General features: G+C 42.6%; 1 protein-coding gene across 2 annotated transcripts in view; it reads left to right on the forward strand.

Annotated features, from left to right (window-relative positions):
• MEGF10 (multiple EGF like domains 10) overlaps window positions 1-17113 on the forward strand; it is a 187809-nt gene that overhangs the window by 153524 nt on the left and 17172 nt on the right. For both annotated transcript variants that reach the window (XM_055430492.2, XM_055430495.2), the window contains exons 14-19: window positions 6629-6775; window positions 7949-8083; window positions 8602-8730; window positions 10108-10236; window positions 12749-12877; window positions 16030-16158. In XM_055430492.2, coding sequence (XP_055286467.2) covers window positions 6629-6775; window positions 7949-8083; window positions 8602-8730; window positions 10108-10236; window positions 12749-12877; window positions 16030-16158 — 798 coding nt within the window. The remainder of the gene's footprint in view (window positions 1-6628; window positions 6776-7948; window positions 8084-8601; window positions 8731-10107; window positions 10237-12748; window positions 12878-16029; window positions 16159-17113) is intronic.

The raw sequence follows: 17113 nt of genomic DNA on the forward strand, positions 1-17113 counted from the left end.
GGTCAGAAGAGCTTTATCCCTCCTTACAAACAAATGGACATACCTACACGGAGGAAGTCAGGCACTAACGTGATACACAGAGGAAGTCAGCTTGCTTTCTCACCAAGGTGCTCATTCACCACCCTTGTAACTTCATTCCCTTTTCTAATGTTTGACGGTCCTTTTTTTTTCTTAAAGGAAATGAGACTTTTATGTATTTATACTATAATTGATTGTCCCATTTTACCTAGTCATAAAATAAGTCTTCAAAATGTACTACCATAAATACTGACCACAAGTTGCATCTGACATCCCAGATACTATTTTCAAAAGAAATGTACCATTTTTCAAAAGAAGAGACATACACTTTTATTATATGCTGTTAATTAAAACCTTAATTTATTGATGTGTTTAGCCAATAGGTTACTTTATCAAACAGAGGCAGATTGCAGTAAAAAAAAAAGAGAGAGAGAGAGAAGAATGAAACATCCTTGCATCCTGGGCTCCATCTCCCACACCTCTGTTACACACACACACACTAATAAGTGAGATGACTTTTCAAAATCATTATTCTGAATTCTATAAATATAACTAGGTCTATGTGTATGTGTGTTTCCAGAGTAGTGGCGTGATATGCTTTGTAAAGTACATAAAAACAGTAGATACAGGCCACTGTTTTTCTCTTCTTCCTTTCCTCTCTGACTTCAGTCAGCCAGATCACCTCTTTGCTGAGTGTTACAGCTAATCAAGATTTCTTTCCAGCTGTCTGGGAGGATAAGTAGCCTCCAGCCTGGTTCCCAACCCTGGCTAAGATCATTGTCACCTGGGAGCTCCTTGTATATTCTTGGTCCCACTTCAGACCTACTGAATGACAATCTGGAGGGTGCGTGAGAAGGATGGAGCCATTGCCAGCCCACAAAGTACCTTTTGTATAAATTTAGAAAAGGTTTGAAATGCCTCAGAGTGTGCTTCTTGGTAGTAGAAAGCAACAAGCTAGATTTATGCTCCGACTTAGCCCTTTAGCCAAAGGCTTTTGTGCAGTGTACAACCTGCACAGCCTTACTTGGTGGCTGTGTCTGTTACTTGAAAAGTAACCCCAGTAATTGTAGTGGCGATTACCCGTCTGTGGGCTGGCCTCTGCTCTACCTTGCTATTCGAACGACTGAAGAAGTTGAAGTCCAGGGGAGCATTTCAGAAAGCCTCATAGCCAGTGGCAGAAAACTAGAGGAGCTTAGAGATACCTTTCTAGGTGGCTCTACACACACCAACTTTGACCAGCTGAGTAAGGGAGCTTCAACTCCGGGGACTGATCTGTGATACCTGAATTGTCATAGTAAACAAACAAATGACTCACTATTTGACCCTTCAAGGTATTGGGAGCGGGCAGGGGAGTGGGAAAATGTAGCACATGCTTTGTTAAGTGTCTGTTTGTCACATGGGCTTGGGAGAGGCAGTAGCTTAAAAGCAGAGCATGGGGTCCCTAAAGTCGGTGAAAGGAAGGACTCACCTTCCTAAAAGAAAGGCTGCAGAAAAAGCCAAGCTTCCAGCTTTACCAATCTGCCCAGCATCCTGTCGTGTTTGCTTTTATCTGGGTCCAGCCTAAGGCAGACCATGATTTCTGGTGTTTAGTGTTGCCACTGCAAATGCAAACATCTCTGATTTACATTACTTATTTATCAAGATTGTTTTCAACGTGGTGACCAACAGCAGATCCTTTTTAATGGACCTTTAACATTTATATTAATAGTATACAAAGAGAAAACTTTGATTTAACAACCATTTGCTGAGTGTCTCCACCTCGTATGCAACTGCAGTGTTTGGTGCTGGGAGCAGGAAGATGAGGTAGTACCGGCTCCTGGTGGCAGGAAGGTGCTCACAGCTCCCAGGGAAGGCACTGGGCGGGCAGAGGTCGATATGCCAGAGAGTTGCTTGTCTACACTACTGTGTGCTTTGGGTGTCCAGAGGATTAGAAAAACAGAGACGGTGTTATGACCAAGTATTCAGTTGCTGAGTGTCTTCGGTTACTCGTTCCTATAATCACCAAACCCAGTGATTATTAACAAATCACACTCTTCACTGTGATAGATATTTAGTAGTTGGTTGCTTGGGAACAGGACATTGAATTGAAATCATTTCCTTTTTCATTGATGCCCAAATATTGCAATACTGGCATAAGGAATATAAACAATAAAGCAAGACCAGGAGTTTGGGTTAGATCTCTGAGAGGGGGAGATAATAACACCCCAAATGATTTATTTACTGCATTCACATAATCACAAATGCCTAGTGAATGCTGATTTCACGTGAAGGCCGCAGGCATAATGCATCATGCATTAAATGCATGAGCATTTCTTTAGAGCTGCTTAGCTGAAGTTTATCACGATCACTCAGCCATTGCCTAGCAACTCATGAGGGCTATCAAAGAGCTCTTTGTCCTTGGTCCTGGCAAAAGCAGTCCCTCACAGATCTCCTTATCAGCGTTAGAACATTTATCAGGAAAAAATACTTCCACTGAACCAGAGAATCCTACAAATTTAAAGATATCCCCTTTCTGTTTTGTCCCTTCTTCCAAATAGTGTAGGAAATTGTTTCCCAAAGTAACTCATATTAAAGCCTCTATCTATACTTTGATAAACATTCCAAAGGAATTTCCTCCAGATATCCTTTAGATCTCCTGTTGCTTTATAATCTGAACTAACATTTAAAATCACAGACCTGAGCTTTTGAAAGTCTGTCTTGCCCCAAATAAGGAAGGCAGACATTTCCACTCCCTTAGCTAGCAAGGGTCCTTATTTTAGGTATACAGAATATTAACATGTTGGGCTTCCTGGTTTGAATGTTCTCATATCTTCTTCAGAGAAACAAAGAATGGTATGGTTGCTCCATCCAATTAGAAAACGGTCCTGAATATTATGTTGGAAAGAGGAACTGTGCTTATTGACTCAGTCAAGAGACATTTATTTAGCATCCTTCATGTGTAGGGCACTGCCATGGCGATAGTAGGCACCAACTGTCATGGGGCTGTGAGAATTCTTATCATACCCTGGATGGAGTATGGACTGGGAGTGGTCTTTCATCTGCATTCTCTTCTGTCCTTCTCTGGAATTCATCTCCCTTAGGTGCCATTGATTTAGTTCAAGACCTTGTCATTTTTTTCACTGTTAACCCAGGAGGAAGCTCATACTCCGTAGCATGGCATCCTTGGCTCTTCCTTTTGTGACCACTACCTGGCTGCCTCACTGTCTTTCCTGCTTTTCCCAGCACCAATTTCAGCTGTCCCCAACACTTTTGACTTCTGAAGGATAGACACATACTGCTTAGGGCCTGAGCCTTGCACCACCATTCTATTAGCCTGGGACCCTCCTCCACCTGCACAGGTTACTTCCTTCCCTGATCATGATCTCCAGATAGGATTGGATATGTCTTTCCTGGGGCCATTGTCACTCTAGAGTTGGAGGTCTTTCTTAGAGAACCTGTCATTAGCAAGCCAGCAGTGTCTAGACCCCTTGAATATTTACTGAGCTGAATTCTCTTTTCTGTCTTTGACAAACAAGGAAACAAAAAGGTGTCTTATAGGACTCCAGCAAGGTTGGCAAAGAGTAAGATGAAATCAATGAAAATAATGAAGGCATAAAACACACACTCATACACAACACCCAGCTGCCTACCTTACCCCATAAAATAGTTAAACTTACAATTCCTATCCTGGAGAAAGTTTCACTGTAGGTTTAGCCTTATATGGAGGGCACATCAATGTCCATACACTAACTGTGACCTAGAAAAGCACTTATCCAGGGCTACTTCCTGAATTTCAGTCAGCATTAGAGATTTAAATTTCACAGCGCTTTATTTCTTAGGCGTCTAACAGGTATGCTTTCTAAAATACTCATTTTCTAGAGGTGATAACCCCTCAGTAATAATAAATTTATCTTATCCCTTTCTGACTATAAGATGAAGCAAAAGATAACAGAAGGGCACAGAGGTCTGAGAGGGAGGAATAGCAATAGGAGAAAAAGGTGAAGCAAGAGGGATAAAGATAGCTTCATGCCTTTTTTCCTGGAATGGCCACCTGACTGAGACATGCTTTATATTTGTCTCCAAATAGACTTGGCATTAATATCTGCAAAATGATGACTGACTGTTACTAGTGATAGAGAAAAAGAAAAGGAATTGAATTTTCAGGGGGAGTTGGTAATAGAATTGTTAAAATTTACTTGCCAATAAAAGACCTCTTTGCAGCCCTAAAATAAAAGTTATTTAAATGTAAGCTCGATTCTGTTGAAATGTACTCATGTGATTAGAGAAAGAAGTCCTGACAGGTGATCTCTAGAATTACCTGATTCTCCAGAAATGAAATGATGGGTAAATTATGTGAAAAAAAAGCTTATCTTTGTTATGGATCTCCTTGCTTTATCAGGGGCCTTGTTACATCTATGAAAATTACCTTGATAAAGTTGATTTTAACTGATGGTTATGCTAACCAGCTGGACAAACCTATTACAGAGGAGGAAATAGTATAATAAAAGGATCACTTTATTCTGATTTGCCAATCTACCCTGGAGTCATTTTTCTTAACATGCTCTAATTGAGTATGTGCTAATTAATATGTAAATCATGATAATCACTAATGTGGAAAAGCAGCGTATACTTTTTGATCTAGAGTGTATTCCATTCCATTTTAACTGCATTTTATGAAGTGTCATGTAAAAATCTGTTAAGTAACTGATAAACTAAATCATGTAAATGGCTATATCTCTACCTCCCCCAAACTCCTACCCCAGAAAAACAGTGTCAAAACTCAGGATTAATTTTCAGGGTGATTTTCAGATTATCCAAATATTCACTCAGCTTCCACTTCTCTAAAATCCTAAGTGGAATTTGCCCAGGTAGCTGCAGACCAAAATGGCCTGGGTTATCTGGGTCTCTATGAGGCAAGTGTCTCATTTTACCTGCTGTAACACAGGAGTCCTGGCTCATGATCAGAACCTGAACTTGAATTAGAGAATGAAACAGGTTACCTTTGTGGGTACTTCTTTCAAGTTTGCCAAACAAACTTTACATTTGCAGCCTCTTTCTAAGTGGTTTGGTCCTCAGTCTATTTGCTGCTTCTGCCTAGTAATTGTGAGTCAGAACACTAGCTTAGACTTTAGGACTGTTTTAGCGTGCTTAGAGAGTAGAGCATTTGCAATCCCATCTCAGTTTTTCAAAAGAGATTTGCAAGAAAGATCAAACATTTGTGAGCTCAAGGGAAAAAAAAAATCATGGTAGACCAAAATTCTGCATTTAATTCTATGGGGAACACTTAAACCCCAGTTGTCTTCTAACAGGCCTGCTCGCCTTTCTTCAGCCAGCAGTCCAGGCTGAAATAACAGTCTGTTGTCAATTCCAGCGAGACACAATGAGGCCTGTGCTTTTTCATGCCTGCTTAATGGCCTTTACCACGCGGAAGACTTTCAGATGGAGAAAACCAGGAATAGTGAAAAGTGGAGTTATTTCAGTAGAAATGACTGGCCACCAATTAACAGTGTTCACATTAGGGTTTGGAACTGCTTCTATATTAAGGTTCAGGCCATGGTAACTTTTCTCCTAATCAGTTTAAGAGCAAAAAGTGTAATACAAAACATGGACTTGTCAGCCTTCTTAGTGCAAGCAGAATTCGCATTCTGGAATCGTCGGAGTGGGAGTGGGCTGGTTCTTACCATGTTTTCACTTGGTCGGAGGCCAGCAGTCCCTGGTTCACTCCTAATTATAACTCATTCTTATTGCCTCTCAATACGGAGAGCATTTCTTTGAGTTGTGAAGTACTGTGACTTACAGGAAAGAGACTTCTATGGTATTTCGAATATGAATTTACAAAGTAGACTTCCATTTATCTGAACTAAAACCTAGTTTTATATTTTGCAACTTTGGATCTTCTCTATGTTTCTTTTAGGCATTTGTTCACTGGTGACTGACTCTAAAGTTTCTCTGTTTCCAAACTAACAGTTAAATACCTGCATATGGGTTCTCAATAATCAATCACTTAGAAAACAGCTATGAGTAACATCATTTGTGATATCCTGCCTGTGCTGGATTAAATGTTTAAAGAGGAATTTGGCAGCACAGATTAGTATATCTTTCTCTCTTGCATAATGTATTTTCAGAATATTTTAAGATTATGTTTGTTTGCTCCAAGGGAAGATTTTCTTTATGTACAATTATTTAACCACCTTTTTCTTACTTTATATGCTTTGTCTACTTTTCTATAAAAAATAAAGAATGGGGAAGGGAGGAAGGCACTGAGGGCTAAAGCATATAGTATTTTTGATAAATTTTGCCTTCAATAGACAGAGCCCTTGGGCTTCTTCTCTGCTTTCTCCTCCTAAGGAAGAAAAATCAGTATAACAAAGATGTTTTTATTCCTTCTCCTTTATGATGCTATAGAGAATAGTCCTGGGATTGTTTTAATGCTATGGTGACATGATATATGATATAATATATGATGATGAACTGCTGTGTATAAGTGGATTTTAAGTTTTAGATCATCCCTGCTTACTGCTACCCATGATAACTCAGGTTTGATATGGTGACCTTGGTCCTGGTCTCTGACTTAGCACCCGAGGTACCCACCCTCCCAGCCTCTCATCCTTGCCCGTGTGCCTTGTTTCAGGTGTCCACTGTGACAGCGTGTGTGCTGAGGGGCGCTGGGGCCCCAACTGCTCCCTTCCCTGCTACTGTAAAAATGGGGCTTCCTGCTCCCCTGATGATGGCATCTGTGAGTGTGCGCCAGGGTTCCGAGGCACCACTTGTCAGAGAAGTAAGTGTCTCCTTAGCTGGCACTTCCCAACTTCCCTCTCAGATCACCATGTACAAAATTATTATCGTGCAATTAATTCATAGAGATGATCTGTTGCAGTCGAGGGCAGAGAGGAGTGGCATAGGTCATCCTGTCCTTTACCGAGCTGTCCTTGCTCCATAGCCCTGCCCCACAGGCTTCATTTTTTCCATCCTTCAGGACTAACCTGACAGATGGGGCTCTAGCCATTTCTACTCAGTAGTGATTTCATTGCCTCATTGGCACCATCGTCAGTTTCTTGATCCTGCCTTAAACCTTGCAAATGGTGTTCCAGAAATCCATTGACCTGTAACTATTTTATTCAGCCATTTTGGCATTGGCCTTACCTCAATTACCAGAAGTCAACATCAGCCAAACCTAGCGGCAAATTATACATCCTGCTAGTAGTCTGAAAGCCAGTGCTCTGGGGAAAATAGGATTGCAGAGTAAAAATGGGGACTGATGACATGGGTCAATAGAATTTTTGAGTTAGAGAGCATGAATCCATAAGATTTCCCTAAGTCGTTTAGTAAATGTAATAAAAAATGAATATATGACTAATTATAAGATACATTATTCCATTTTTTAATTATTAGTTTTTTGTACTAAGAGTTCTATGCTATCTTTCTATACTTAAATCCAAATAATGTCTTGTGAAGAGCCTAATTATGAAGCATTTTGCTTTTTCACTTTTCAATCACAGTCATTAACCTGAACCATTTTGAGGAGGGACAATCTTTTAATTCTGACTGTAGATCTATTTATTGCCAGTAATGACTCTTAAAGAATAAAGGATTAACATGTGAGTATTTATTTGGGCCTTGTTAGTATTTAGAATTTTCTTTCTCTCATTTATTTGCTCAACAAAAATTCTTCAGGCCCCTGCTCTATGCCAAGCTTCAGACTAATTGGGGCCATAAATGGGAAAATAAAGAGAACTAAGACATTTGCTTGCCCTCAAGCAACTCAGAGTTTGCTAGCTTCTTTTCATTATTAAAAACTGCCCTTATTCCTTTTGTCATTGATTTATACTTGGAAAATTATCAGTATCACTAAAAATAAATTTTTTTAAATCCCAAACTTGAACCAGATCCTTATGTGGAATATGAGAGAAACATGTCTCAGGGAAGATAACTATTTCCTTTCTGTTTTCAGTCTGCTCCCCCGGTTTTTATGGGCATCGCTGCAGCCAGACATGCCCGCAGTGTGTGCACAGCAGTGGGCCCTGCCACCACATCACAGGCCTGTGTGACTGCTTGCCTGGCTTCACAGGCGCCCTCTGCAATGAAGGTAGGGTGCACAGACTTTGGCAGAAACATGTGGTGGTGAGCGCACCCCATGCAGTCTGTCCTCAGGCTTCCCAAAGGACACATTTGCAGCTAGCGGCGGCTCCTGGTATGCTGTGTCTGCAGCTTCTGTAAATATGGCTTTGAGCTTTGGGAAAGCTGGCTTGCCAGTCCAGCACAATCTCTTCATTCCTTGAGCTGTGCTACTCTTCAGTTTTAATTGGAAACAGCCTTCCATGAGAAATCAATATGAGGAAGGATTTTGATTCCCTGAGCGAGAAGCCAATGAAGATTTCTAAAAGTGTGGGGATGTCTCCTGGATTGTGATGCTTAATGAGGGTCTTTGGCTTCAGATGTTTGCAAAAATGAGCCCGTGTAGGATGAGGGATGCTCTTGCGTGGAAGCACCTTACCAGAGGGACAGCTGGGTTGATGACCTTTAAAGTCGTTTCCTATCCTAAGAGTCTAGGCTTCTGTGAGATGAGATGCAATTATGAGTTTCTGACCTATAATTTATTCACAGTGTGTCCCAGTGGCAGATTTGGGAAAAACTGTGCAGGAATTTGTACCTGTACCAACAATGGAACCTGTAACCCCATTGACAGATCTTGTCAGTGTTACCCAGGGTGGATTGGCAGTGACTGCTCTCAACGTAAGTCTTGTTTGGGAACAACTGGTCAGCCATGTATTTCCGTTTGTTTTCAATTTCTTTAGGATCAAAATATGAGTGTTTAAATAATCAAGAAATAATATATGAATAGTTAGAAGATTAAAAAAATTTAAGTAGCTTTTCCCCCCTCATTAAGTGTTCTATGCAATGATCCTGTATTTAAATCTATTTTTGCATTATTTTATTATTATTAGTTTTTATAAATTTATTTATCTTAATTGGAGGCTGCTTACTGTATTTAAGTCTAACTCATGCCTTGGAAAGGACCTAAACAGCTAGCACTATGCTTATTTACTAAAATGATTTTCCTTTGCAAAATGAGGGTCTTGTACTCAGAAGCCATTCAAAGCTTCATTCCAGACTCCAAGTGTCAGCTATTGTTTTCCCTTTGCTCTTGGGCAAAAACAGTACACACAATTATGGGAGAAATTTTTTTCTTTTTTTAAATTACTTCACATTTATTTATTATCTTTTGGGGGCCATGTTCCCTACTGGATAACCATATAGAAATTGTAAGTGTTCCTTCTTTTAAGTAGTTATGTTCTTGAAGCATTGGTATGAATATAAAGCAAATCATTTTACCCCATAATCTTACTTTGTCTGAGGTTCTTGTTGCTCTTTGATAGGTGATGACCCCTAATAATTTAGTTTGATTATGTTCTGCTTCTTCCAGTTAAGAGTTTTTATAGTAAATCTGTTCTCACATGAAAATAGGAATCTTCATGTTTAAAACAAGCCTCTAGGGACAACTCTAGAGTGGAGTGACAAGTGCAGGTTTGGAGATCACAGACAAGAATTATGTGACCTTGAGTACTTCTCTCAAGTCACACCATTTTGCCCATCTAATCTCTATTCAAATGTCCTCTCCTCAGAGATACCTTCCATAAAGGAATAGCTCCCATCATTCTTGTCCCCATTTCCCTATTTTATTTTTTCTTATAGTCCTTACTGCCCTTATGTTTTTGGTTGACTGCCTGGGCGGCTGGCTGATTGGTTTGCCTGCCTCCCCTACAAAAATACAAGCTTTCATAGGGTGCTGTGGACCTTGCCTTGTTATCTGCCATCTCCCCTGGACCTAGCACGGTGCTGGGCATATCTAGGTGTTCAGTGTGGGTTTGTTAAATCACTAACTCTGTAAATTTGGGATGATGTTTGCTCTGCCCACCTTGGTCTGCAGCATGTGAAGGAATATCATATCATAATGATGGCCACTGTTGCCTTTGGCATCGCCATCTGGGTTTGAGCCCTGTGTGGAGCACGGTTGTTCTCAGTCCTGATGCTCACTGCTGACCCGTCCTCTCTGTGGGGTGCTAGCCTAGGGACTCACACTGAACTCTCCATGCTGTGCTGTGCTTTCAGCTTGTCCCCCTGCGCACTGGGGCCCGAACTGTATCCACACATGCAACTGCCACAACGGGGCCTTCTGCAGCGCCTACGATGGGGAATGCAAATGCACTCCAGGCTGGACGGGGCTCTACTGCACTCAGAGTAAGCGGCACCCGAGACTCACCAAAAGTTGGGGTCAGGGGGGCACTCCTGGGGACATGGCCCTACCCTGCACGTGGATGAGCTGAGCTCACCAGGGTTCCTGGCTTTGGAGGGTTTCTTCACCCAGTGACCTCTAGACGTCTGAATTCCTCTGCGTGCTTAAGAGCTGCCACGTTCTAGGCTTGCTGTCCTCATGTCATATCAGGACACTGAGGTGGAACAGTGCTGTAAGTGACAGTGGGCAGCTTCTTTCTCTTCTCTCGTTTCACCAGGCCCTATTTATATGGCTCAGTTCTAGCAGCACAAAGATTAAGATAAGTGACAGTTACTAGAAATGAAGTGAAGACAGCAAGCCTCACTGCCTGACCTAATGTGTGCTCTGGGAGAAGACCGATTCAGAGGTTCTAGAATTTTAGTGAGCTTCAGAGTCACCCGGCTGACTGGACAAGCACGACTGCTGGCCCCACTCCCAGAGTGTCTGATTCAGTTGGTCTGGGTGGGACCTGAGAATTCACATTGCTAACACCCTTCCAGGGGGTGATATCAGTCAGGGATCATGCTTCAAGAACCACTCATTCTTTCTTCCATTTTATATCCCATAATGTCCTCACCGTCTCTTCTTCTATGAGACTTTTAGCATTATAAGGTATAATGTACAAAGGAATTCACAGCTCAGCACTGTGGGGGACAAAAAAAGACTGATCTCTGCCCTTTTGTCTGCAATGCAATAAAGGAGGCAAGACAAAAAAGCACGCATTATGGTGATCATTGATAATAATATATAATTTCAAATCACGAAAATGAGCTGAGGAAGAAAGATGGGTCAGAAGTTAAGCAATTCTTATTTAATACTAATGAGAGAACACAATTAGAGAATACGTTGAATATGTCTTTGGGAAGTTTCTAGAAGGAGATGTAGACCTTGAGCTGTGATTTGAAAGGAAGCATTGGCAAGGAGGGAGGGTGTCTCAATCATATTCTGCCAAGATTGTATGTATAGAAAGTTTTTCAGCTCTTCAGGGAAAAGTACTTAAAACTTAACTGTGTGTAATTCTAAAATTGGGACCTGCTTCAATCAGAGGGCCTTTTAAAGTAAAAGTAACACAACTCAGTGGGAGGCACAAGGGGTCTGGAGCCAGACCTCCCTGTGTTTGTATCATGGCCCTGCCATCCTGCCATTTGCTGACTGTGTCACGGGGACACGATTCCCTTCTATAGAGAGAGAATATCCCTGTGTTTCTGGGCTACTGTAAAGATCTCATGAGAAGATGTAGGAAAAGAATCTGGCACAGGGTAGGTGCTAAACAGATATGTAGCAATGATGTCACTTGCTGGCATCCTTACTCTGCCTTTCTTGAAACATGAACTTTCATTAAAACCACTATAAGAAAGAGCACATGTGATGCATGGAAACAGCTTTGGAAACAGCCTGTATTGAAGCTTTCATGGTGGTGGAGAGCCCTGAGCTCTCCTGCAGGGCCACTCTGGCCCAGGAAAGCCGGCAGGGCTTGTGCCTGTCCTCAGCCCAGGGGTCTTTGTCTTGAAATTGTGCAGCAGTAAGAAGGCTCATTGCTTTTGTTTTTTAACAATGCACCTATGAAGTACAGTTTTGTTTTGTTTTTTTTTTTTTAAGTTCAGAATTCTACTATACATCTTTGCGGAAGATGCTATTATCTAAATTAGTAACAAATACAGAAGATAGGCCTAGTAGTAGACTTGGAGACATTCTATATTGCAAGTAAAAGCATTCAGGCAATTATAGCAGAAAGTACTCAGTTCAGTTCATGGAATTTGAGTCCAAGATTCTAATAGTTGAGTGAAAAAAAAAAAAACTAAAAGAAATGTCCTCAGACATCCATGGGGTTGATGGGATGCTTTTTTTTGGAAGACATCAAACCTTTTATGTGTTACCTGAAAAGAAATAATAAAATGAACTTACTTACAAAACAGAAAGTGACTCAAAGACTTAGAGAATGAACTTATGGTTGCTGATGGGAAGGGATAGTTAGGGAGTTTGGAATGGACCTGTACACACTGCTATATTTAAAATGGATAACCAACAAGGACCTACTGTATAGCACATGGAAATCTGCCCATGGTTATGTGGCAGCCTGGATGGGAGGGGAGCTTGAGGGAGAGTGGATGTATAGATGTGTATGACTGGGTCCCTTTGCTGTTCACCTGAAACTCTCACAATACTGGTAATCGGCTATGCCCCAATACAAAGTAAATGGTTTAAAAAAGAAGAAGAAGACAGCAGCCTGCCTCCCAGGATACAAGTGATGGTTAAACTGCCCCAGGCATGGAACTGTTCTGTCTTCTGCTCAGGAAGCTTCCTCCAAAGAGCTCCAACTTGGGACTTCACAAAAGCTGTTGTAAGAAGCTTTGATGGCATTACTGTCTTTATTCTCTCTCTACTGGCTCAGCATCCTTCAGATTCAGACACATTGGAGGCAGAGCTGAGTTTCTCCTTGATGGCCTCTTGACTCTGCTGTCCTTCCTTCTCGCACAGGATGTCCCCTGGGCTTCTATGGAAAGGACTGCGCGTTGGTATGCCAGTGTCAAAACGGAGCCGACTGCGACCACATCTCCGGGCAGTGTACTTGCCGCACCGGCTTCATGGGGAAGCACTGCGAGCAGAGTAAGTGTGAGAGCGGAGCCTCTCTGGGTGCTGCTGTTTCCCTAGAGTCAGTGTTCCTACGTAGCTGGCGATGTGAAGGCAGGACCCACAGCTCTGAGGCTGTTTGAGCCGACAGTTGGGCACTTCCCAGCACAGTTGACTTCCCCTCCCAGAGACCCAGCCACCTTGGGGTTCTTGCTGGCTGCCTTTGTCCTCAGAATTCTTCTGAGGAACTGATCAGCAATCTAGGTGGAGGGGGTGTGGCTACGAGGATGAAGACAATATTCAAATTTTCCATCTGTTCATCCTGGCTCTCTCTTCCTCCCCTTCTTATTTTTGGAACGTGGCTGCTCAGAGCTTTAAAAGAGCCAGTCAGGTTTTCTCCATGGCAGAGGCGGAACCTGATCTCACGATGGAGGAATGTGCATTCAGGGGGGCTGGGCACCCAGGTGTGTGTGTGAGTTATTCAGTCATGTCGTTTTTGTGACTCCATGGATATAGCCCACCAGGCTCCTCTGTCCGTGGAATTCTTCAGGCAAGAATATCGGAGTGGGTTGCCATGCCCTCCTCCAGGGGATCTTCCTGACCCAGGGATCGAACCTGGGTCTCCTGCATTAGCAGGCAGATTCTTTACCATCTGAGCCACCAAAGAAGCCCACAGGAACCCAAGAGGAGTGTGCATTCAAAGGGGTTGGGAACCCACAGACAGATCGACCATAGGGGCGGGGGTGAGTCTGTGCAAGCATGGCTACACTTTTGACAACCTTGTCTTGATAGTGTTTTTATACCGTTTCCACTAACTACTCCTCATCTTAATCTTCACAGCCTTCCAGACAATATATTGCCTTCACTTTGTTGTTCTTGTTGTAAAAAATCCCACTCAGGGAAAGTTTGCTCTGTAGGAATTCCCCATCCTTATGTTTCCATTTCCATCTCACAAGCTATGCACCTGCTCCCAGGGCTGTAAGAACATTAGCCATAGACTTAGTGTTTCAGAGTAGTTTATTATTCCTTTCTCTGTGACTTTCAGTGTTCACATTGAATAAATCAGGTCTTAGAGCTTATGAGGCTCACTCTCTTACATCAATGACAGGAAAGGTGCAGGATACTTCCTGCTTACAGAAGGTGTGCTCTTGAGAAAGACTAAAGATTACATGGCTGTAGGGGCATTGTTGCCTGGAAAGGTCGGCAGGGCTTTGGCAATAAAGCATCATGCTCCCTCCATCAGGCTCCCTCTCCAGATCCTCATATCACCACTGGACAGCCAGGTTGTCTCAATCTTATTTGCTAAACTCTAGAATCGTGCTTATACTAAGTTGCTTTAGTGGTGTCTGAATCTTTGCAACCCTATGGACTGTAGCCTGCCAAGCTCCTCTGCCCATTAGATTCTCAAGGCAAGAATACTGGAGTGGGTTGCCGTTTCCTTCTCCAGGGAATCTTCCTGACCCAGGGATCGAGCACACATCTCTGTCTCTGGCAGTGGCAAGCAGGTTCTTTACTACTGGCACCACCTAGGAAGCCCAAACCCTAAACTCTAGGATATATTTGCATATCCTTGCATCTAGTAAATATCAAGAGTGATATTCAGGAGTCAGCCTGGACAAAGATGGCCCCATTTTACTTTTGTACTGCTCGTTCATTTAACCATGAAACAGGTACTTAATCGCACAGTTGCTGGCACACCACTTTGTGTATGCAATATAATTATGTGTGTACACATCTAAACATGTATAAGTAAGTAAGTGAAAGTCACTCAGTCGTGTCCGACTCTTTGCGACCCCATGGAATTCTCTAGGCCAGAATACTGGAGTGGGTAGCCTTTCCCTTCTCCAGGGGATCTTCCCAACAGGGATCGAACCCAGGTCTCCTGCATCACAGGCGGATTCTTTACCATCTGAGCCACGAGGGAAGCCCAAGAATACTGGAGTGGATAGCCTATCCTTCTCCAGCGGATCTTCCCAACCCAGGAATCAAACCAGAGTCTCCTGCATTGCAGGTGGATTCTTTACCAACTGAGCTATCAGGGAGGCCCCCCTAAACATGCATACACATGAATATACCTGGAAGCCAGAATAGGCTTTAAACTGACTTTCACTTAAATGCTAGACTATTTATAGTCTTATTAGATAAGCACATCTTAAAGTACTTCCATGATTACTCTGAACATCACATTAAAACATCCCGATTTTTGGAGACGTCCTAATGCTCCTATGTAAACAGAAACCCTGTGTCTGACAGAGAACTCTGATAATAATTGTGCATCGCCCCCTGCTGCTCATTTTACGAAAAACATCTGTATTTTATCAGGATGATTTTTACATTTAACATGCCTAGTCTATTCTTTGAAATTCCTAACTCTTACACAACTATATCATAAAAATCCCATTTTTTAGTGTCTCAGACTTCAACCTGTAAATCCAAATTTTGAGGCTTTCTGAGGGCTTTCCTGGTGGCTCAGATGGTAAAGAATCTCCCTGTAATGTGGGAGACCTCAGTGGGATCCCTAGGTTGGAAAGATTCCCTTGGAGGAGGGTTTGGCAACCCACTCCAGTATTCTTGCCTGGAGAATCCCCATGGACAGAGGAGCCCATGGGGTACCAAAGAGCCAGGCATGACTGAGTGGCCAAGCACACACATGATAAATGAAGTTCTTACCTAGAAAATTAACAAACTTGCCCTCTCCCTCCTGCTCTGTTCCCAGCTAATCCAAGGCAGAATATGCCTTCAGGCAGATCTTAAAGCTTACAGTAAAATATGCATCTTCCCAAGGAAGCATCTCCAGTTTATGTTTTTCAGTGTAGTCCCCTTTTATCCCATAGTTTTGCCTGGTGGCGTCATCTCAGATTGCCCTTAATGATGATCTTCATCAGTTCTATTGGGATTCCTCAGATTCTCTACAAACCTCCATCAAGGAGGAGGGTATGTAGAGTCTGAAAGAGCCAAGAGCTGTGATGACAGCCTCAGTCTCCAGTCCGTTGCCGTCTGGTCTCTAGAGTCCCTGCGTGACTCAGGGAATGCCAGCCAGCTGTAGGTAACCCTGGATGGTTCAGGTCTCCCTGGACAGGGATCCCCCTGAAAGGGCTGGCCTCCAGGCACACCAGATCATACAGTGAGACCCTTACCCCAGGTTCCCAAGGCTGGAGAGCTACATTGGACTCTCTTCTCCTTCTCAGAGTGCCCTGCAGGAACGTATGGCTATGGCTGTCGCCAGATATGTGACTGTCTGAACAACTCTACCTGTGACCACATCACCGGGACCTGTTACTGCAGCCCAGGATGGAAGGGGGCACGATGTGATCAAGGTAAGGATGCTAGTCAAGGATGACTACTCAGGTGAGGACACTGCAGCTCAAAGAAGTTGAGTGATTCGCCCGAGGTTACCTATAGTAATATCTGTAGTGGAATATATTAGGATTTCCAAATCTCATGACTTTTCCACTGTGCCTTCAGTTTTTTCAGCTTTATTGAAATATAATTAGCTGTAAAAAAGCAACACACACATATATAGTTATACTTAGTACACACACACACACACACACACACACACGGTTGGCCAAAAAGTTCCTAACAGTGTGCAGAGAAACCTGAATGAACTTTTTGGCCAGCCCAATACAACACATATGTAAAAAACAAAGAATACCACTTGACAAAATCTGACATACCTATACATCCACGAAGCTATCACCACAATAAAAATAATGAATATATTGTCACCCTCCCAGAATTTGCTCATGCTGCTCCCTACCACCGCTGTCCTCTAGGTCTCAGGTGATAAGTGATCTACTTTCTGTCACTAGAGATTAGTTTGCATTTCTTAGAATTTCATATACATGGAACCAGACTTTACTCTTTTTCATCTGATTTTATTTACTCAGCATAATTATTTTGAGATTGAACCATGTTGTTGTGTATCTCAATACTTCAGTTCTCTCTCTTGCTGAATACTATTCTATTGTGTGGTTATACCATAATTTGTTTACCCATCCGTTCACCTGTTAATGGACATTTGGACTGCTTCCAATTTGGGCTGCTGCTGCTAAGTCACTTCAGTCATGTCCGACTCTGTGCGACCCCATAGACGGAAGCCCACCAGGCTCCCCCGTCCCTGGGATTCTCCAGGCAAGAACACTGGAGCAGGTTGCCATTTCCTTCTCCAATGTGTGAAAGTGAAAAGTGAAAGTGAAGTCGCTCAGTCGTGTCCGACCCTTAGCGACTCCACGGACTGCAGCCTACCAGGCTCCTCCATCCATGGGATTT

The sequence above is a fragment of the Moschus berezovskii genome, chromosome 8, assembly GCF_049115385.1.
Source record: "Moschus berezovskii isolate FMDL1 chromosome 8, NW_MosBer_1.0, whole genome shotgun sequence".
NCBI classification, from domain to species: domain Eukaryota; kingdom Metazoa; phylum Chordata; class Mammalia; order Artiodactyla; family Moschidae; genus Moschus; species Moschus berezovskii.